General features: G+C 46.3%; 1 protein-coding gene across 8 annotated transcripts in view; it reads right to left on the bottom strand.

The window, feature by feature from the left end:
• The window catches only part of LOC100115854 (fat-like cadherin-related tumor suppressor homolog), a 278,987-nt gene that overhangs the window by 12,497 nt on the left and 243,588 nt on the right, over positions 1-22,902 (bottom strand). For 5 of the 8 annotated variants that reach the window (XM_032601346.1, XM_031924920.2, XM_032601343.1 and 2 more), the window contains 14 exons: positions 18,152-18,258; positions 17,408-17,612; positions 15,365-15,426; positions 8,244-8,399; positions 6,329-6,442; positions 4,310-4,462; positions 3,928-4,141; positions 2,935-3,503; positions 2,258-2,833; positions 1,729-2,171; positions 1,090-1,651; positions 836-1,007; positions 540-764; positions 237-260 (listed from right to left, as the gene is read on the bottom strand). In XM_032601346.1, the coding sequence (XP_032457237.1) occupies positions 237-260; positions 540-764; positions 836-1,007; positions 1,090-1,651; positions 1,729-2,171; positions 2,258-2,833; positions 2,935-3,503; positions 3,928-4,141; positions 4,310-4,462; positions 6,329-6,442; positions 8,244-8,399; positions 15,365-15,426; positions 17,408-17,612; positions 18,152-18,258 (3,582 nt within the window). The remainder of the gene's footprint in view (positions 1-236; positions 261-539; positions 765-835; positions 1,008-1,089; positions 1,652-1,728; positions 2,172-2,257; positions 2,834-2,934; positions 3,504-3,927; positions 4,142-4,309; positions 4,463-6,328; positions 6,443-8,243; positions 8,400-15,364; positions 15,427-17,407; positions 17,613-18,151; positions 18,259-22,902) is intronic. The other 3 variants (XM_031924922.1, XM_031924925.1, XM_031924927.1) reach the window with 3 other exon arrangements.

Below are 22,902 nucleotides of genomic sequence, written 5' to 3'. Positions count from 1 at the left end.
TTAAAATGACCTTTCTTTCAAATTGAAATGTTTGACATGAAATAGGACTGGGATTTTTTATGTACGCTTTTTGATGAACGTAGCGTAGGTTTATTTACATTGTGTATGCAATTTTTTGAAATATAGAACAAAAACTGAACAGAAAAACAGTCATGCGCACATAAAAAATATATAGCAATGCTAGAGCATGATATACAGCAACACATAAGACCGATTGTTTTCTTTGTAATACTCACAAGGACCATTGTTACTGTCGAGGGCTGCGAAACAGGGAGAAAAAAAAACAATTTAATTTACAAAATTTTACTGCAATTTAATTTGCATGACAGAACATCAATATCGGGAGAGCGCTGTAGGAATACGGATATCGATTTAAAAATGAAACAAACATTTACAAAGTTCAACTATGAAAACCAATGCGCTCAATCGATAATTTACAAATTCTCGTTTGTACAAACTTTCACGTTTACTCTTGGGTGGTTATTTATTGATACTAATTCGTATGAAACAAATTATTATAATAAATGAATTATTTTTACCTGTGTTAAAGTCCAAGGCGAATTCTTCGAAGTCATTGCCCTTGGTAATACTGTAGATTAATTTTCTATTTAGAGGAGATTCAGCTTGAATGGAAAGAGCTAGTGGCGAATGAACCTCAATGCTTTCGAGGACGCTATCAGTGTAAAATTGCTTATCAAAAACTGGCATCGATCGATCGATGACTTTGACATTTACTGATATTTCCACGGAACACGGACTTATTCCTTAAATTGAAAATCACATGTTATAATAAAGTATGATACAAATCATGTTAAGCATAGAAACTGTGCAGTACCTCCATCATATGCAGCTATCATGAGCTGATATTCTCGATTATGACCTTCAAGGTTTTGTTTCAATGATATTTCTCCAGTTTTCCGATTTACTTTAAAGAGTTCTCCATGACCCTTTTTCAACTCATATCTTACTTCACCATTGTCTCCGCTATCCAAATCAATAGCATGGACCTGTACACAAAGGGGCATTAAATTTCAGACGTTCGCATCATTCTTAAAAAACGAAATTAAATTGAATTAAAGCATCGCTCACCTTCATAATAACGTCACCCTTTTGCGCGTCAACCGACACTACAGCATAATACGGCAAATTAACGAAAATCGGACAATTGTCATTGATGTCCAGCACCGTGACATTAACAATGGTGTGAGCGACTCTTTGCGTAGGCACTTGACTATTGGCCTCGACGATGAGCTCATACTTGTCGATGGTCTCCCTGTCAAATCTGATACCCGTAGTGCTGATAGCTCCGGATGTTGGGCCGATTACAAACATTTCCGTGGGGTTAAGGATGCTGAAGACTACATGCTCATTCAGTGCACTGCCAAGAACATTTAACACGGCGACCGTTGAGACCTTTGTCGAGTTTTCCACAACGGTTCCTTCGTATACTTCTTTTTGAAAAACGAGACCGGAATTTTCAGATTTCGCAACTTTGATGTTGACCTGTGCAACACTCGAGTATTTGCCATCTGAAGCCCTAACATGCAGCAGATAACTTTTTTTCATATTCTCAGGGTTGTTAACCGTCAAAGCACCGCTCTGGGAATCTATGTCAAAGGACTGGCCTTGATTTCCATCTATTATGTCATACCTACATAAAAAAACGTATAAATTAAAACAATCCATTCCAACTAGACATATATGTCACATAGAAATAGAATAAAATACCTCAAAGAAGGCTGATTCGTAAACGCACTCGTCGAATCTGGATCATGGGCCTCGAGCTTTACAACGGCCACATTTTTCCACGTTGGAAGCAGAACAGTGGCATTGTAATCAGACTGTTGGAACTTTGGTGGACAGTCGTTGACGTCGCTGACAGTGATGATAACCTTGGCAGTGCTTTCAGAAGACAGCTTGGGTTTACCGAGATCCGAGACCTTGACGTTAAACTGGAACTCGGGTATGGTCTCGTGGTCGAGAAGCATAACGGTACGTATAGCACCGGTGCTAGAATCTATGTGGAAGAACTTTCTCGGAAGCTCCTCGACAATGTCGTAGTTAAGCAAAGCATTCAGTTCGGAATCAGCGTCCTCGGCTTTAATCACCAGTGGCGAGCTTGTGCTGTTGGCGCTAAAGACCAACGAACCAATACTTGCAGCTTCGCTTACCTTCAAAAACATGATGCAACGTTAAAAAAAAACTCTTTAGGAATAATTTATGAGATAAAATAATTTGTTTGGAATTGTCAAATTACCTGTCCAGTATAAACTGCTTGTACAAACTGAGGTGCATTATCATTCCGATCCAGTACGTGCACGATAACGTTACATTGAGCGCTAGCTCCCGACATACTCGTTGCGGCGATTGACAAATTATAGAACTTCACATCCTCGTAATCCAGCCTCTCTTGCGTGCTGATCACTCCGGTACTCGGATTGATAAAGAAAGCCTCTCCGATATTTCCAGATACAATTTCGAACTGAAGTGACGAGGTGGATCGAGCCTCGATGTGTTTCACAAAACTGCCGATTTCCTCATTCTCGTAGATCTCAGCAGCGAGTTCTGCGCCACTTCTGACAAAACGCGGTGGCGCGTTGTCAGCCATCGTCACCATCACGTGTACCGGGATGCTGTTAGATAAGGCTGGTGAACCGTGATCCGTTGCTTTGACTAGAAGGATGTACTCAGAGGCGGTGGCAAGATCCAATTCGCGAGCAACGCGGATTGTACCGAGATCAGGATCGATTGAGAAAACATTGCCGACGTTACCCGAAGTCATCGAGTAGCTCAGCTGGGCGTTCTCTCCTCGGTCACGATCGATAGCTATAACCTGTAGAGAATTTTGATGTATTAGTTACTTTTAAAGAATACTCGGTCATCGTCGATTAATTTTTCAATAAAACAAAGCTCTACGATTTAATCGACACGAACCTGAACGACGGCAGTGCCGATAGGCGAAGTCTCGAAGACCTTGCCCTGGATGATCTCACTGATGAACGTCGGCGCGTGATCATTATGATCGTGCACCGTGACCAGTACTCGGGCAAAGTTCCTCTTCGCTGGCGTCCCCTGATCCTTCACCATTACCGTCAGTATGTGTTCCTGAATAGTTTCTCTATCGAGAGCCTCGTTCAGCGTGATCGTCCCAGTCAACGAGTCCACGTGGAAGATCTGCAAGGAAGCCTGACTCTGCGCATTGTGCAGCGAGTAGAAGAGCTTTTTGTCCTCGTCGAGGTCCTGTGCGTGCAGTTGGAGTATCGCCTCGCCTTTCTCCACCACGTTCTCCGAGATCTCGACGTGGTAGATCGATTCGCTCAACTCGGGCCTGTGGTCGTTGATATCGATGACCTTGACGAAGAGGCTCGTACGCGCTTCGTTGACCCCGTCGGTTACGCTGATCGTCAAGTTGTAGAAGTTCTGCGTCTCCCAGTCCAGCTGCTTGGCCAGTAGAACGTTACCGTCGTCGCGGCCAATAACAAACTCGTCCCGGGTGTCGCCTTCTGTTCGAGCATACATTATTTATTTATTTAATAATGAGCAAAAATCCTACACTCGCGTTTGTCGTTTAACGCTGAAAGAGAGCGCAGCGAAATGTCGCTATATTCATTAATTTTAAACTGCTTGAAAGTGTCGGTTTGTAACAAATTTATTTACACACAGCAGTTTGGAGCACACAAATGCATTTAATTAATTTTCGTGATATCTGACACACAATTTTACGCGACATGACGCGGCTGCAAATGTTAATTTTTGCAATTGACATTACAGCTTGTACAGACCATTGAATCGGGCCTCAGTTTCTGTTGTCATTAAACATCACCGATGTAGCATTCCAGCTGACGATCCCAATACCGCGTCGAACATTTCCTCTACAGCGTATACGCCGCAAATGCAACGCAATAATATGCAAAATTTTGTACTCACCCACGATGTCATACCAAAGGCTGTCGCCGTCTTTGTCGGTGGCTTGCATAAGGGCGACAAGGAAGCCGGCTTTGTCACTCTCCGTCACCTCGACGCTCTGGTTCAAGCTCTTAAAGACTGGCGGATTCGGCGAGTCCTTAGGCGTTTCTACGACCTGCACCGAGATTCGCGCCTGGTGACTGCGTGGAGGTTCGCCTTCGTCCGTGGCTCGTATCTGCGGAGAAACCGAGCGCGTTACTCGTTGCACTTTAATAACGCGTAAATATGTATGCGGATAGTAGATATTTATTTATATGAGCACTGCATTATTAATCTCGATTTTCGGGTGCGCTATTACGCACGAATAACAACATATTTTACGTATACTTTAACATGTACTTACGATCATTTCGAATTCCTGGCCAGCCTCGAAGCCCCGCTGCGAGTAAACCATTCCCGTGTCCGGATGAATTTTGAATTTTCCTTTGCCCTTTCCGCTCTTGATGCTGTATTGAATCTTGCCATTCTTGCCGATATCCTGGTCGTGCGCCAGCACCTAAATTCAGATTCATGCTTTCAAAATCCATATCCGCATTTCGCAAGAGTCATCCGCGTTACAGGCGAGTATATTAATCCTCATACACATGACATTACAGCTAGGTCGATCCACGCGGGAATTTCGTTGGAAATTAATCATCTGTAATAGGAGTGACCGCGGAAATCTCGAAAATTGCTCAAACGATATACGCGTATCATACAAAGCATCCCTCGTGCAGGCGAAAGAAGTATATATAAGCGTGGGTGCAAGCAAAGCGGCGCATACCAGCGGTGGCGGCGGTAAATTCATGCTCCAGGCGAGCACTGAATTGTGCAATGGGCTCTCGCGGACAGACGCTACGGCGACTGCGTGTATAGGTGTGTGGATTGGGACTGCATATAGTGGTCTATGTGGAACAGCGAGCCCGGAATCTGTCGGTAGCGTTGCGGTTAGTTAGTGCGTTCGTCGCTTGTCGCCCTGGAATTCGACGTGCGCTATAGTAGCGTCGCGGTATAGCTGCCCGCGGAAAATATTTCGTGGATGCGCTGATTCTTAATGTTGCAGGTATATACCGATTAAACTACGTGCGCTCGATGCGACGTGCTTAGAACCGCGTGGAAAGAGGTCGGAAGGCGAATTTAACGCTCGAGTTGATCGCCCGCTCTATGCGTATGTGTTGTAATATTAGGTTCGCACGAGTAAACTACAAGCCGGGAGCATGTGATATAAACTTGAACGCGAATCACCGATGATTATTGAGCAAGAACGTTTCGTTTTCGCGTGTGTGGGTATACGTTTATTACGGAGTTTTAATGCGCGCTACCGTGCGGAGCGCTGCGCGCGTGTTTATTATACGGCAGCTATACGCGGCGGCGCAACAGCCCCATTCAAAAGCGAACTCCTTCTTGCCGGTTAGTTACACCTACTATACATACTGCACGCTTCGACGACATTGTGCGCGCCTAGCCATGCAGAACACTTACAGGCTAACCATTACATAAATGTCAAGTGTGCGTATGTGTGTATGTGTGTGCATGTGTATTTATATCTAAACGCGCGTGTCCCCGGAAAGGATCTGTCCCTATATAATGAGCGAGCGACGCAGCACATGAAAAGAGAAATCAAAAAAGCCGGCTGCCATATTTCAATGCATCGGGTGCACACATATATATCTTCTCGTGTTTCTCTTTAAAAATAACAATTTTCCCCGTGGCTGAGCGCGAGCGCAAAAGAAAGACATATTTCAAGTGGCGCGCATTAGCCAGTCTCTCCGCTCGGCTGATGCACATCGAAAGCAGCTTTGCCGATCAAAGGCAAATTCGCGAGGTTAATCGAGCGGAGCGGAGAGGGAAAGAGAGTGTATTCGCGAGCTAGAGAGTGGCTGTGCGCGCGCGCGCGCGCGTGTGTGTGTGTGTGTGTGTGTGTGAGCGAGCGAACGTCGAGGAATTTAAGGGTGGAACATGCAAGTGCTTCTGCGCTGCTGCTGAGAACGAGCAGTGCAACGGCCGAGAGATGCCGATGCCGCTTGTCTGTGCAGCGGCTGGCATCGAGCGGAGAAAAAATGTTTTAATCAATTCGCGCTTCTATTGGAGCTGCACGCTTCGTTTGCCCGGCTAGTGTGCTACCATACTCGCTGAAATGTGCTTCGTGTTTAGAGAAACTTTGATCTTCCTTTCTTTTTTTTGATTACACATAGAGGGAAGCTTTGTACTGCAACACTACCGGCATTGATCAATTTACAAATAGCAGTTTGATTGAGTTACACGTGATTGATGAAAATGCGGAATCGAAAATTGAAAGACACATTTTCTCGCACGTATAGCCGTGGTTAAGTTGGTTAGTGTGAGAGTGAGAGCATGCAGGATAGACGGCAAGGCACCTTACCCTCAAGACACGGTCGCCCGTCAGGCCGTCAGGACTAAAGGTCTCCCAAGTCCCGTTTTCAAGCAACGCGTCGATCGAGAGGTCCGACTCCCGCGGCCTGTCCCTCTCCGACTTCTGTCGGGAATTCGAGAAAAACAAATTTCTTTTACATTTAAAAAACATTTCACAATCTCGTTAGCCTCGCTATTTTTCTTAACAGTAGATCAACTAGATTAATCATCGAAATGTGCCCTATGCAGAGTCGTGTGATTTACAGTGGAGGGCAAAAACAACACCGTGTCCGAGAGGGAAAGAGAGAGAGAGAGAGAGAGAGAGAGAAAAAAACGTGCGCGTGATTTCCGCGTGATACCAAAGCGCTATTACGCTACATTATACACTGTACACACACAGCGATCTATATATACAGCGCGAAAGCTTTTTCTTTCGGGGCCGCGCTTTTTTCCCTTTGCCTTTATTTTCTCATCCCCCCTGCAGCGGGTCGATTCTTTTCTCTCGACCGACTTAAATCCTCTCGAACGAGTCTCTGACGCTCCGCCATCTACAATCTCGACTTCTTAGCACTGGCTTATCCGTGGACTAGCTACGTACATTGTACACTCAATTTGGTCGGAGGGGCTGCCGATAATGCAAGTGAGAGAATAAGAGAGAAAGAGAAGCTTTTAAACAAATCGCCCTCGGGCGGTATCGCGTTTAATTTTCTCTCTTTTTCCATCACCCAGCATTTGAAATTCGGACACTGTGCTTTTGTGTGAAAAATGCGCGCGTTTATAAAATGCTCTCTTGTAACTGCGACTCGAGTTGGGCTTTTGCACAAAAGCCAGCTCTCTCGCGACTGATAAGGGACACTCTACCGCGTGAAAAGTCAACTGTACAGTTAATACCAACACTTCGTGCTGTTTGAATTCGAAACTCAATGGACACACGGCACGATGTACACATGTACAGTTATACACGCGCGGCTCGGATGCGTGAATGCTGGGCATTAATATATATGCGTGTAAATTAATAAATACGTAAGTAGCAGCAGTTGGAAAAATCTCTCTGTATACACACAGTGCAGCGCACAAGTCAAAGCAAAATGAGTACGACATAGGGGTAACGATGATTAATATTAACTGTATATTATACTCGGCTTGATTCGACAAACAAAATGACCGGGGATTGATGTGTGTTTACGTGGGGGGGGGGGGGGGAGACGTACCTATTTACACGCGGTGTGCAGTCGTGGACGTGAATTTATACGCTTTTCGCGAATGTAGGTTAAACTTGTTGTACGGTTATCACTTTTCTCGTAGGCTTCTTTTGATACATCGTATTCGACTTTAAAAAATTTAACGAAAATGCGTCTACGTGACATTGATTTGTAAAGCATTGAATAATAAAGTTCGAAACTGTAAATCATTAACGTTATTTTTAAATTTAATTAACAAACTACGTTATTCTGTCCGTATTTACCCGAATTTCCGAGAATACACGACAATTTTTTCGTATTTACACGCAAATCGCTATACAAATCCATTATCAACCCACGTTACAACGCAGCAGCGAGAGTGCAATAAAAGAGAAAATAATAAATCCATTTTAAACTCCCAACTACGTTATACTTCCAAATTTTGAAAAACCACCCCTGAAACACCTGTCCATAACTGCACGCAGCGAGGCTCTCCGAAAAGTTTGGAAATTCGTACATATATGTGTGTGTGTGTATCTCTCTCTCTCTCTCTATATATATATATATATATATATATACACATAACCACACACACACACACATATATATATATATATATATATATATATATATATATATATATATATATATATATATATATATATATATATATATATATAGAGAGAGAGAGAGAGAGAGAGAGAGAGTATGTTGACTAGGAGGAGCTTGCGCCGACGTACGTACCTGGAAGAGCGGCTTATCGAGGCTCGGCGAGGCCGGAATTTGAACCATGTAAAACTTTTCCTCGAACACGGGGCTGTGGTCGTTGACGTCGTCGACCTGGACGACGACGCGCGTCGTCGAGGACAGCACCGGTCTGCCGTCGTCTCGCACCGTCACCTGTAACAAATTTCAAAAGTTAATTTGTTTCGAGCGAAAAGCGAAAATTCGACTTAAAAATATTGTATTTACAGCCAAAACACCGACTAAATATTGAAAAACTAGAAAAAACAAAAAATGCGTTCGTCGTTAATAATTCTCGCACCCTTATCGATATTCCCCGTTCATTCGTTTTTCATATGCGTCGTTATATGGTAATTGGCGCGTATTTCGCAAAAAAATACAACGTGGAACTCGTAAAGCTGCCTCTTTCACGCCGACCACAATGAGCTCGTGCAAATCATCGCCCTCGCGTAAAACCCCATTACAACCGCGCGTTTCGTCCTAATCAAATTCCCACGAGACTCGAGAGGCAACTCCTTAGTCGGGGAGAATTACGCAAGAGTCGGGAAAATCAATTATAATCCGCAAGGTGGCAACAACGGCTTGCAGGGGCTTAAGTCGCGCGTGGCATTATTATCTCAATTAGTCGATAGGCACACACAGACACACTCGCAGACACAGTCGTGTGTACATACGAGCACCAGGAAGGAGATAGATAGAAAGAGAGAGAGAGAGAGAGAGAGAGAGAGAGAGAGAGAGAGAGAGAGAGAGGGGGAGGACAGGGAAGGAGTTGGATCGTTAACCGGAGAGCAGCGAGTTGGACTTGGAAGAGGAAAGTTCGGGAGGGGTATGACGCAAAGTACCTATCAGGCCGCGAGCAGCTAGCGCTCTCGTCGAAATTCAGTTTACGGACGCAGGTGTCGCTGATGAAAATCATTGCGGCCAGCAAACTCGCATTATTAAACGCCCGCAATGCGGGGGATTATTAGGGCTTGTTGAGTGCGCACGCGCAGCGGCGGTTCTCCAAAAGCGTCGGAGGGATGATTCGACGCTAATTTTCGGCTTACGGACAGTATCGTATAAGAGCGAATTTTATCTGTAACTAGCTGCATTTTCGCTCAGAAAATCGACGGGATTCGAATACAAATATTAGTTGTCTATCGTTGAGCGAAAAACTTCCAATCCAAATTCATCGTCTGCAGCGAAACGCGCGGAGAACCCGAAAAGCCTATAGCCATCGCTTCAATATTTGACTCACGCCTCTCCTCTATATTCACAGCCACTGCATGCGCAAACTGACCCGAAGTGTTTCCTCGAGCGTGCATCTGACTTCGATACAAACTCTTCGGCAGAGACCACATTAGCAGCGCGGCGTTTTTAAATCGACAGCCGCGTGGCGGCTTTTTGGCAAGACGCCTCCTTCCATATCTCTTTCTGTATAATACCGAGTTGTCAGTCGCGTCCGTCCGTCACGTCTGCTCGCTGCATCGGAAAACGCTTAGAAGCCCCCGCGTATACACGTAAACAGGGCCGCTTAGATAAACCTTATCGCGCGAGTGCGGAACGATTCGAGAAAGTAAAACTCGCGCATATGTGTAACGCATACGCCTACACGTAACGGGAAAAGAAGTCGCGCGCGGCACGCGATCTCTATACTGGCGCCGCCGACGGATCCCACTTTTGCACCATTGTGTATGTGTATGCGCACCTTTGTAGGTATAGAAGAGGAAAGCCGTTGCTTGGTTTTGTGCTGCTGCTGCTGCTGCTGCCGCTGTCGGACTGGTAAAAAAGAAAGACGAAGCCGAGTGGAGCATTCTAAGCGATTGCACATTCTTGCGGTGCTAGGTAGAAGACGAGAAGGCGAAAAATGCCGGGCGCGACGCTTTTTAGGACGGATGTTTGCCCGAGACTTACATGCTGATATCTCGCAAGCGGGATCTTTGTGCAGCTATACACACACACACACGCGTATGCAGCGCTCTGCGGAACGAGACTCGCGTTTGTTTGTTGCTTGCAAAAAGTGCGCCGGACGACGCATTGTCGGAATGCTTTGCTCGCTGACGACATGCCTGCAGCTTTTTCGACGTTTTTCGCATTCGCTTTCTACTATACCCACCTCTATGCGTATACGTTTCCAGTCGCGTGAACAGCTGTTTTAACACACCGCGGCGATATTAAATTTCACAGCTCTTTACTCACGCACGAGATTTAAATGAAAAGTCTCTGCAGAGGCGTCGCGGTGATAATCTTCAACGTCTCAATGTATACTCGCGCGAAGCTCGAGAGCCTAATTTACGAGACGCCGTCGCGCGCGCGGGCTCGAGGCGAGGAATCAGCGCAGCTTTTTTCGCGGGACGCAACTAGCCGTTATTAATCGCACTTCATTTTTAGCCGACGCTGCTGCAGCTAGCTCCTGAGAGAGAGAGAGAGAGAGAGAGAGAGAGAGAGAGAGAGAGAGAGAGAAAGCGCGCGAAAAAGCTTTTCATCAGCAAGACGAAGCCGCGCGTCGTAAGAACGCGGGGAGAAAACACGAGGCGAGCGTTTATCAGCCGGATGGCTGTATATAGCCCGCTGTTGCCACTATACGCAGCCAATTAATTCTCCCCAGTTTCGCGCCGCCGGGAGAACGGCCGAATAGGCATTTATGTAAGTTTGAGTTTTTGTGTATAAGCGTGCGGGAAAAAGTTGATAATACATCCGAGGTATCTTGTACAGTCGGATTAATGAAAGTGTCTCAAGTCTTGCAGGGATATGCAGCGGCGTTTTGTTACAGTTTTTATTTTAATTACTTCAGCGCCAGCGACATCGTAATAGCAGCCCAAATCCATGCGTTCACGGGAATTCATTAAAAAAATCTTTGTGTACGCAAACTCATTCCCGTAAAATCTTTACACCGCACAGCACTAAACTTATTAAACTACGCAAGTCCATAACTCCCCGAAACGCTCTCTCCTCTCTTCTCTCTTTTCCTCTTAATACACGCGGACGAGCTACTGCCAGCCGGCGTGTTTTATTCGACGGTATACACGCGCCTCGAGATTAAAAACTGCGAGCTGTTTTATTTAGAGTCTGCGCTTTTAATTCCATCATTTTTAATGTGATATAATGCGTGCGTATAATATGTGCGCCGAGTGAAAGAGCGCAGAAATAACGTTGAGAATGCATTCACGTGTATAGCCTGCAGAGATATATCTAATATTTAAAAATATGTACGAAAAATACGGCAATTGATCAGGAATTTTTCGGTGCGCGAGCAAGTCCCGCATCGAGAGATGAATGAATGAATGGATGAACGGCCGAATGAATGATGCATGAGTGCCGCGAGAATCCGCGGGCGTATAATGACGATGCATTGCCGTACATCTCCCCATACTTTTCCGAGTATATACTTATATCCGCATGCATCGGTCTCCACAAAAGTCTCGTATACCCACGCACCCTTCGTTTTTGCGCGTTTTCGGCCCGTAAATTCCCGACTATACGCGCGTGTCTCCATCAGCACACGTAAGGATTTGGAGCGAGTCTCGTCTTGGCGCGCAAGTTTCGAATTCAATTAATCGTCCGAGGCGCGCGAGACCGAGTGCAAAGCTAGGGTGGCTACTATACTATGGTATAGCTCCAGTTGCATTAGGACAGAGCCGAGAGTGAGAGAGAGAGAGAGAGAGAGAGAGAGAGAGAGAGAGAGAGAGGTGCGCGCTGCAGCCGTATATACATATAGATGTATACGTGGATGCGACGTACTCGCTAGTCCTTGGAAGCGAGCTATTGTGGCAGACGAACGGACGGACGAACGGAGGGAGTTGGATACGTTTGGATGATTAACGGATTTAGCGTTTCTGAGCTGCTGCTGCTGCGAGCGACTAGGACAGGTTTTCTGCGGAATTAGATCGAGGTTCGTTGCTTTGGCTTGGAATTTTCACCTGGACTTTATGCTCGGAATGAGATGCGAAGTTGGAGGAAAGGTACTTATACTGTTTTATGCGGGAATTTGACTTTATTTCACTAATAGAATCGGCGCTGATTTCCCTTTCCAAGGCGTTCAACTAAATTTCCCCGACAAAGTAAAACAGAACGATGATAGGATTAAAAAAAAAACAAAAACAAATCGTTTGCTTCCACCTAGGGAGGAAGTTGAGTTCTAGCAATTTTAGTTGAATAAAGTTATTCCAAGAGTTTCTTTCATGCTTTCACACCGAAGGACAGCTTTCCTGAAGTAAACGCATTTCTGAAAATTAATCTAAACTCTACGACTGGAGAATTTTATTTAATGTAAGGAGACACGGCGAGCTACATTCCGTACACTTGGTCGGTTGAATCAAGTCGCTGAAGGCAAATCTTCATAGCAGTTACAAATGTCGCAACTCTGAAACGAGAGAGTATGACAATAGAATAGGCGATCGTATACCACTTACGCGCAAGTGATACATCGTCGGTAACGTCTCTCTCTCTATTATGCATACCACCAGGCACTATATATACGGATCAACGCGAGCCGAGCTCAGAGATGTTAATGTCGTTATAATCCACGACCTAAAACACCTCATAACCATATATATGCAATACGCGCATTGATCATAAATCCGGACCGAGCTGTCACGCGCCGATAATAGAAAATCTGCGCCGTGCGCCGGCCTCCCTGGTTATTTATCTCGCGAAATACGCTAATTCACAAAGTATACCTTTTTCGTATCCGAAAATTAAATTTTTTCTTTATGTGTGATGACGAGAAAGAGAGGTGGAATCCTCTTACTCGCGCAGCCCTTCGGCGCGAGTAGGTGGCACAGAGCTCCCTCGTCGTGTAGGTGTACCCACGCCCGTGCCGGCTTTACTTTGAAACCAAGATGAAAGTCAAGAGCGATCGCGGATAAGCGCTCTTTCGAGCTTCGCAGCCCGTTTCGTAGTCTGCTGCTGCTGCTCCCTGGCAAAGGGGCCAAAAGCCTATGCATATATATCAGCCTTATAAAAGCAGCCTATTCCCTTTCAACCTGGCTCTCTCTCTCTCTCTCTCTCTCTCTCTCTCTCTCTATTCCCCTCCCCCGTCGTCGATAGTTGTTGCAATTCGGCTTGGAATCGATATCATCATTACTACACGTTCGCTGGGCCGATATTATCTGTTTCGTTGGATTATACGGCGTGGGCAGAGAGGCGTATACAATATAACGTGTGTGTGTGTGAGAGAGAGAGAGAGAAAGAGGGAGAGAGAGAGAGAGAGAGAGAGAGAGAGAGAGAGAGAGAGAGAGAGAGAGAGAGAGAGAGCAACGTTATCTGCTGGCGGGCAGGGAGAGAGATAGCGGCAGCTCGTATTTTTCTTACTTTCGAGAAGGTTCGGGAGTTTTGTCTCATAAGTACGCTTAGGAGAGGGTGGGAGAAAGTTGGGGCCAAGTGTTGTCGGATGTATTTTCGAATCAATTTTAAAATTCGTCTACGTATCAGGAGGATAAATCGTTTCTCGATAACAAGAAGTCCGACCACCCCGGATTTTCGGGTTTAGAAGTTCTCGCGCGGGCTGCAGAGGAGGATAATTTATCGCGCAAACTTGAGAGCTCGTATGCGTGAATTCGGAATGTATCCGCGCCTATTGATTTCGTAAATAACCTTGTGCGGTTATACAGCCTTGTATCTGTTTTTTATTCATTGGTACTTATAGCTATATAGACATGATTTGCGCGCGAATTCGAGCTATTAGAAATTCAGCTACACCCGCTGCACGAGCCTATATAGATACTTCCCATACCATTTGCCCAGATTTCGCCGATTCTTTCCCGTTAAATAAACGACTCCTGCGCGAGTTTGTCCCGCGGGACTACGAGGACGACGCGAGAGATGCCTTCGCCTTTGCATACATAGCTACTATTCCCTCTCCCCTAGCACTTTTCCCATCTCTAGTCGCACCGAGCTCAGCTCAGCTCATTTTACTTTTCAATTCTCGCGAGCCGGCCTATATGTGCGCGCCCGATTTTCTTCCTCATTTCCAGTCCGACAATATTGAGTGCAGAGCGAGTGATGGTTCTGGCATCAGAGAAATCGGAATATTCAGAGAATGAGTGAGAGGAGATCGGAGAGAGCACACCTGTTAGCACCAGCTCCTCGTCCCCGAGAGCAAGTTCGACACTATTTTCGGGCCAGCCGAGGGCCAACTCCATTACAACGCGGCGCTGTGGCTTTAAAGTTTGACTACGAGGTAGAGTGAGAGTCGACTGGGATGTTCGGGGTGTCGGAGAGTTTGCGCGTGATTTTTTTCGCTCGGAAAGCGAAGGGGAGAGACTGAAAGGCTCTTTTGAGACGGAACATTTGCATGATTCGTAGTTTTTGCGGCAGCGTCTTTCTTTCTCGCGACGCGTTGAGAAAGAGAGAGAGAGAGATAGAGAGAGATAGAGAGAGAGAGAGAGAGAGAGAGAGAGAGGCAATGGAGGATTTTTCTCTCTATACACCTTTGTCTCCCTTTACGTTCCGGGATATCGATGCAGATTGAATTTTTTTTCCGACAGCGCATTCAGATTCATCCTTTACAAAAGTAGCGCGCAGCGAGTGCGGATTTGTTCAGCAAACAAATCTCGCACGTCCATCATTCAGTTAACGAGACAGCTACTGCGCTCCGTCATCCGTGCGACGATATAGAAGGCTTGCTCATCTCAATGTTCCGTCGACGAGTCAACAGCTCAAAAGAAAAAACCGACAGCTCGCCCAATTATCCGTCATAATTGAACAAGAGCAATTTCGCCGGGCTGAAAGCGGAGCAAAAGCTTCGTGTTTCCGGAAAGCGAGCCGGTATCTATTTTTCGCCCCGTGGCCTGAAAATGGCTTTTAGGCTGAGCGAGAAAACGAGGAGGAGGAGGAGAAGGCGGAAAGACGGATGTTTTCGGCGGCGCAGCGGGGCAGCGAGTGCGGAAAATAAGGTTAGGAAATTAATAAAGCGGAGCGGGGCGCGGGAAATGGCTTGGAGGAGCTTCTCCGTAGCAGCAGCAACAGCAGCAGCGGCAGGGTTTTGTCCATGCAATTACCCGGGGCGCGTCTAAGCTCCGGCTCGGGGAGTCGCTGGGATTTCGTAAAACTGTTTGCGGATTGGGAGAGATACGCCCTGACGATGCAGAGAAGCGAATCGTGTGCTGCCTGTAAGGAAATTTCCAGCTCAAACAACTCACCTCAAGTATGTGCTCGGCCTGGTTTTCACGGTCCAGCTTGCGGCCGCTTGTCGTAATCAGACCTGTGGGGAAGAGAAAATTTTATGTGCATTAGAACCACTGGTTTTTAAAAATTATTATTGAAATGTTACATTTTAACGTGCACGCATGTACTCTTTGTAAATAAGTTCCATACACTTTCGCAATGATAAGAGGAACGCGTTGTGTCGAGCAAAATTTATAGGGAAGATCGAATACTTGAGACGCGGAATATGGTATAGCTCGCTGCAAGTATTTGGAAAATCCACGCAAGGATTACTATAGTACGTATACATATTTCTTCTGCGAAACCTATGCATCCGCGCGAGTTTGCTCAGTTTACGCAGGCGGTTGTATAACTATGCGAGCGCATATAGAGCGAGGGCGCTAACTTCCGGAAATTCGGTAGGAGTAAACAATTTTAAACAGAAATCTGATAATCTGATTAGCGTATTCTCGCGCGTACGCAAGCCTATATACATACCGCGCGTACGGGCATCGGGCCGAAGTCTCAAGTGGAATGTGCTTAGTTCAAAAACTTGCTAGCGCGTATATAGTTTATATGAATATCCGATACACAATACGCACCGACGCGTACATACATGTTATAGATACACATAGCAAAGTTCGACGGTTTTGAGATTCTACATATAGAGTGTACAACTTGCACACGTCAATTTTGCGAGGCTTCGAGACGGTCAAACGACAACGGCTAATCCGGTTAGTCAAAAACGAAGCCCGTGGACGCGATGCTCCTTTTATGAGTTTACACGCGCAAAAAGCCACCGCAACAGAGAGAAAGCTTGCGGCGCTTCATTTTCGCGTGTTTGTCCGAAATTCGGCAAAGGCGTATAGCTATATAGAGCCGCGCAGAGGTACAGGAAGCTGCGCAGCTTGTGTCGTGCCTTTGAGCGGATTTTCCGTTACATCGGGCGCATTGCTCGGGCAAAGCTTTGCTGCTGCTGTGCAGCATCGTAAATCAGTGGAGTAGTTAGAGTTTCGAGCTTCTCGAAGCACACATGTACTCTCTTCTAATAAGCTAATGCATAATCGAAGCTGAAATAACCGCTCGACGCTTCGGAGCTTTAATCAGAGCCACTCCAGCGCTTGCTCTCTCGCTCTCTATCTCGGTCTTATTATCGTTAATTATTATTGGCGGACTTCGAGTTTATCTTGCAGATGCTTGCGGCTCTCAAGTGTGTGTGTGTGTGTGTGTGCGTAGGGCAAAATATTGCATTCGCTTGCGCTTAATTGAGAACAGACTCGTCCGATGTGTACATGAATGGAAATCACTTATCTCTCAAACGCGCACGTATATGTGCTGAACTTCTCTCAGATGATTCAAAGTTACTTCACCGCAATGTGTACTATAAGATTGCTCTGCAAAAATGCACTTTCGAAATACCTTCAGATTTACTATGTGCGTGTGCGCGAGCGCCTACATCTTTTAAATTTATCCGAACAAATTTCACTTTAACGAAGTACGAAAGCGCCCTTATTTCCGAGATTAGAACGCGCATATTGCTATGTGAAACTTTCTTTTTTATATTTGCGTCCAAAAGATGCCGGGGTGATTCACGTTTGCTCTCTTCGAATTGGGCTCAGCTCTATGGAGCAGCTGGAAAATTAAAAGCGACGTTTACTCCGGAAAGGGCTTGCAAAGACGCCAAAATCTCGTTACATTAGGAAATATGATAAGCTTTTGAGGAGCCCGGTCTTCTTTTTCTTCTCCTTCTTCTCTACTCTGCGAAGAGTAATAGCCTCCGGTAAATATGTACCAGTCGGATTTTGCCCGGAGCTTCGAGCTCTCTCTCTCTCTCTCTCTCTCTATATATATATATATATATATATATATATATATATCCATACATCTATCTCTTCGAAAAGACACAATACGCTCGCGTCTCTCTTGATCTGGAGAGAGAGGGAGAGAGAGAGAGAGAGAGAGAGAGAGAGAGAGAAAGAGAGAGAAAGAGAGAAAGAGAGAGAAGAGAGAAGAGTAAGTAAGTGGCGTTGTGTACTCACCGCTGGTCGAGTTGATGAGGAAGTAACCCTCGGCGTTGCCGCTGGTGATCGCAAAGCTGAACTGCTGGGGCGAGACGTCGCGGTCGAAAGCTCGTATCTGGAGGACGCTTACGCCGGCGGGCGAGTTTTCCAATACCGAGGGGTAGTAGACCGGCTGCTCGGTCAGCGGAGTGTTGTCGTTCTCGTCCAGCACCTCCACGTACACCTGTGCGAACCGACGAAGAACTTTTTTTTATTCTTGTTATTTATTTTTTGTTTTGCGCCGAGCGCGCGTGTACACTCGCGAAGTTAAAGCTCAAGCGCTTTGACAAATCAACTCGTTCTAGTGGGAGACTCATTCTTTATTGGGAGACGCAAATTCGCGTTACGGGAAATTGGAAAAAGCTCTTTATAACGAAATTACTTCTAAGAAGCTTTCGGAATGTCAAGTTCGCTTTCGTGGAAAACAAAATTATTATTATTATCCGACAATTATTTCAGCAAACAGTATTATCCATCATTTGCCTAATGATACGAATCAAACATCGATTACTTCCACAAAAGCTAGCAGCCGTAAATAACACGGCAACGATTTCCATCGACGAGGATAGAGAAAGGAAACGTGTAAGTAGATAAATACCGGCACTGGTCCGGCCGCGCGCACGGTACTTGTCACAGACAGACGCGTGCATAGCCATACCAACAATTTTTGCTCGCGACACTAACGTCTGTGTAAATTAAAAAAATATAATTACGCGCACATACCTGTAATTTCGAGCTGAGAGGAACAACGCCGTGGTCCTGCGCGTAGACCGTCAGCCAATAGCCGGCTTTCGCCTCGACATCCAGCACAGCCTTTGTCCTTATGTTTCCTGCAATCAATCAAAGCGCATCCGACGTTATTACCAAGTATATACATACATACATGTGTTTGTGTGTGTATTCGCCATAAAGTGCGCGATATCCATTATGCCATTATCATTATTCTTACGATTACACGCACGCACGCGCGCGCACGCTGGCGGGCCAGACGGGGGAAAATTTTGTTTATCGCCGAGCGCGAGAGGGAGGGAAAACGATTATTCGCGGGAAACAATATCGTGTGTGTGCGAAAGACTGAATTAAAAAAAGGGGGGGAGGGGCCGGCGATATAGGTATAAATAAATAAAGCAGCATTCAGCTTTCGGGCGGGTAATTATGTACGGTTGACGTTATAGTTTACGCGCGCATATCGCACAATGTGGTGGGCGGTTACGCGCAGTCGAGTTCGAAAATGAAAAAAGATTGTTTGAAATATACGCGCTGTATGATTTTATATTACGTACAATGAACGAGCTGCGCGTTGTTGTGGAAAAGTTTCTCTCGAGTGAAGTAGCCCGCTGCTTTATTCCTCGCGCTAATTTCGCTCAAAGAGAATCGTCGTAATTTCTTTCGCGCAAAGGGCTGCGCGAGTAGAGGGGGGATTCCACCTCTCTTTCTCGTCATCACACATGAAAAAAATTTAATTTTCGGATACGAAAAAGGTATGCTTTGTGAATTACAGCGTGGCTTCGCGGGAATAGAATGTCGGGGAGGCCGGCGCACGACTTGAATTTTCTATTATCGGCGCGTGACAGCTCCGGTCCGGATTTATGATCAATGCGCGTGTGCATATATGGTTATGAGGTGTTTTGGAGTCGTGGATTATAACGACATTAACATCTCTATGAGCTTCGGCTCGCGTTGATCCGTATATATAGTGCCTGGTTGGTATGCATAATGAGAGAGAGAGAGAGAGAGAGAGAGAGAGAGAGAGAGAGAGAGAGAGAGAGAGAGCTGAGCCGGGAAATCAGCAATTTAGATTCGCGGCGCGAAAGATCATCGTCGTTCTGCCGCGTCTCTGTCATTAGAATAATATAGTGCGAATTGATCCGCGTTTGATGATCCTGATGCGGCTGACCATCGGGCTTCGCGCCCGCCGCGCGAGCTCGTGTTTATATTTATAATCCGACGCATCGCAAGTGAAACACACGGCGTGTAGCATATTCTACGAATTCGAATATCCGTCCCCGAACGCGAGCGTAATTATCTTGTCCATGGATTAATGCATTAATCTAATTTGAGGGAGAATTTGTTTATAGAAAATGAGCTACACGCACGTACGCGAAATATCCGCTCCGATTTCGCGCAAAATCAACGCTTATACTCAACGCTCACGCGCAATCGTGTTTTCAATGTTAATTATAGCAGTAAATTCCGAGCGCATTGTGTACACAGCCTCGAACAATGCGCCTCATTAATCGTCGTCAGCGCTGCGATTCGCCGGAAAAAAAGTGTTGCTTTCGCGATCGTAGCGAAAAGTCCCTTGATCCCAGGACAATGCGCCGAAAAAGCCTCGTTTGGCGTTTCTCCTGACCGTTCGTTCTCCATCTATAAGGTCCCCCTGCCTCCATAAACACTTTTCTTGGCGGCTGTGCGCGCTGGTTCGATTCCAGCGGCATGTCGGCCAGACGCAGACACAGTCCGATAAGATTGCAGGAGAGCTGTGGAGCGTGAATAAAAGGAAGAGCAGCAGCGGCAGCAGCATCAGAGGGGTAACACGACCAAGGCGGATCCGCTAAGAGTCTTACTGTCGACGTGCGGCTCCTGCGCGCACTCGAGCCACTTTACTATGTCAAATTGCTCCCGAAAGCCTCGCGCTTCAGCGAATAATTAAAGTGCAACCCGAGAGTCTCTCTCTCTCCGTCTATATACCTACGTGCACGTAAATATATCTAGAGCGAGATTCGATCGGGCTTTATTATAATATATACGCGCTGAAAACGCGAGAGCTATGTACGCGCCGGAGAGAGAGAGAGCGAGAGAGAGAGAGAGAGAGAGAGAGAGAGAGAGAACTGCAGCGAACGTGCATTTGACGACGATCTACAACTCCGTTCTACGGCCCGGTAAATAAAGTTGTGTGTAATTCTGGAGTTACGAGGCGCTAATGAGTCGTGCATTGTATATAAATAATACACGGCCTCTATAAGCCTTCCGTACATTAAACATTATGCGCGCTGCGCTTCGGAGTCGCTCGATCGTATACCATACACAAGTGGGATTATCACAGTTGGAACGTACGCGGGTCGCGCGTGCTATCTCTCGATTAGAAAATAAGGACTGATCATCAGCTGCTACGCGATTAATACTCGCGCGCGCTAATGAAACCGAAAATTCAGTCCACCGCAGCTGCAGGGATTGACGAACGAGTGGTCGTGGCGAAGTTTAGTTTATGGCTCTCTCTCCCTCTGCATACACGGCACACACACTCCCGCATAATTATCGCTATACTATGAACTGCAACGGCAGCAGCAGCTCTATCGCTATCAATCGGATTTCTAGGCAATTCGTTGTAAAATTCGTCGCTCGCATGCAATGAGGGAGAGAGAGAGAGAGAGAGAGAGATAACTAAACAAAGCCAGTCGCTTGTATTTATCGCGCTCGCAAGCGAGAGAGAGAGAGAGAGAGAGAGAGAGAGAGAGGGAGAGAGAGGCACAAGAGAGAATTATTTATCGCAGGCGCGCGCACACGCGGCCGCCGGTGGCGGCTGCTGCTTCCAATTATTTATCGATGCGGGGAAATTTGTACGGGGAATTATTAATTGCCGGCGTAATAGCCCAGCACACCGCCACGTCGTCCACACAAACGGCATCATTTATTGAGAGAGGCAGGGGGTGAGGGGCAGCGGAGAGCGCGCGGAGATTTGAAAATTAGCGCACTCGCGCGCCGAAAAGGCCGAACGTGCGACGATCAATCGGACAGTTAGTGTGCCGAGACTCTTGGGAGTAGTGCGCGCGCGTTGGGCGAACAGGGCTCGCGAGGATTGTCCATTATTTATATGCGGATGGACAATAAGCTCTACCTCGAATTTCGATTCGCCGCTGTAGTGATGCGGCTGCAGGCTCTTTGTGAGACATAGTACAGATCGTCTGCGCGAGTAGCCAGTTGTAATATTATTGTTTCTGCGCGTTTTAATGGCTGCGGGAGGATGAAGCGCCGGATTATTCGTATTCGAATGGCTCAGAGGGTGAGTTCAGAGTGGAATCTGAACGAAGTAGCCCGAGGTTTGGAGGATTCGGTGGATTAACTGGCTTTTACGAGAGATGTGTAACGGTAAAAAAAATTATTTTTTGCTCGTTAACTCGCCTACCCGAAATGTATATAATAGACATGAATTAATTGCGCGGGCGGCTAATTGTGCGTTAAAATTTCATCGCATCGTCAGCGCAAAGTGTACACCCCCCGCCGCGACTGTCCCGCATTATTCAACGACGACTTTGTGAATAACCAAACCACGTCGCACACGCCGCGTTAATCATGAAATAATATCGCCGGGATTTAGAGATATATGGCTGTAGCTGCTAATGCTTACGTTTGATATTGCGCGCATATTAAAACGCGAGTCGATTTAGCTCGAATTCAACGTGTCTCGATTTCGTATTTCAGCTAGTTCGCGATAATCCGTACGGATAACGTATATCATCGCTCGCGTTAATACGTGCATTTTACGTCGACGCGGGACATACTCTATAGCGAAACGAAAATCGCGCTATAATATATTATTAATCTACACATGTTATACGGCCGGGGGCGGACAAAAATATACACGCGGGCATCGTTCCCAACTCGAACGCACACTTATTCGGGGGCAAGAGAGCTAGGAGAGCATGCGGTTGGGAAAAAACGCAATAAAGCTTGCGCGCGCGCCTGTTTCGGGAAATCCGAAAAGGATTTTACGCCCGCTGCATTTTCTATCCGGTGCGGCGCGACCGGTCGATATTTTCACGACCCGCAGATGTTCTGAAATTTTGAATAAAAGAGAGATTTCTCTCGCGCTCGATTCTGGCGCGTTCCTGCGTGAGTTCGTTTGCTATATGCGCGAATAATTTTTCAGGATCTATAAGCCTTCGCTCGTTGAAGTGTCGTTGCGAAGTCAATTAAAAAAAAAAATTTCTGAGACCCACGCGTGACCTCGTTTCGAGAATCAGCGCCATCGACGCGCTTGCGTTACTTTGATTAATATATATAACATCTCTCGTATATCTCTCTCCGCGCGACTTTTCAGTGGCTCCCAAGAGGTTTTCCAGTCTATAGAGAGGCAAAAAATAATCCGGAGAGCTTCCTTTCATCGAAAAACTCGGGGCGCGAGGAAAAGTCTGTATAGCTATAGAGATACACATTTGTGCTTGTGTATTGAAAGATGGGACGACGACGAGGAGGAGGATAGCAGTAGTGTATTTATACGCGCGACGTAATGACGAGGAGTGCCAAGAGGGCGATCGACGTGCTTGTCTCTCCCTGCTCCGGCATTCAAGAGCGCGTTAGTGACGCTGACTCGCCCCGCTCCATAGATATCTCTCATCCTTCGTCTCTCGTCCCTCTCCTCCCTATATATAGCTATGCGTACGCGAGAAGCCATGCGAATTATCCCCGGAATTTTGCCGACCGAAACAGGTGGCAGGCTCCGCATACCTTCGCCTGTATGTATACCATGACAG

This window comes from Nasonia vitripennis, chromosome 1 (genome assembly GCF_009193385.2).
Source record: "Nasonia vitripennis strain AsymCx chromosome 1, Nvit_psr_1.1, whole genome shotgun sequence".
Classification (NCBI taxonomy): Eukaryota; Metazoa; Arthropoda; class Insecta; order Hymenoptera; family Pteromalidae; genus Nasonia; species Nasonia vitripennis.
This window is presented reverse-complemented; position numbering and strand designations above follow the sequence as displayed.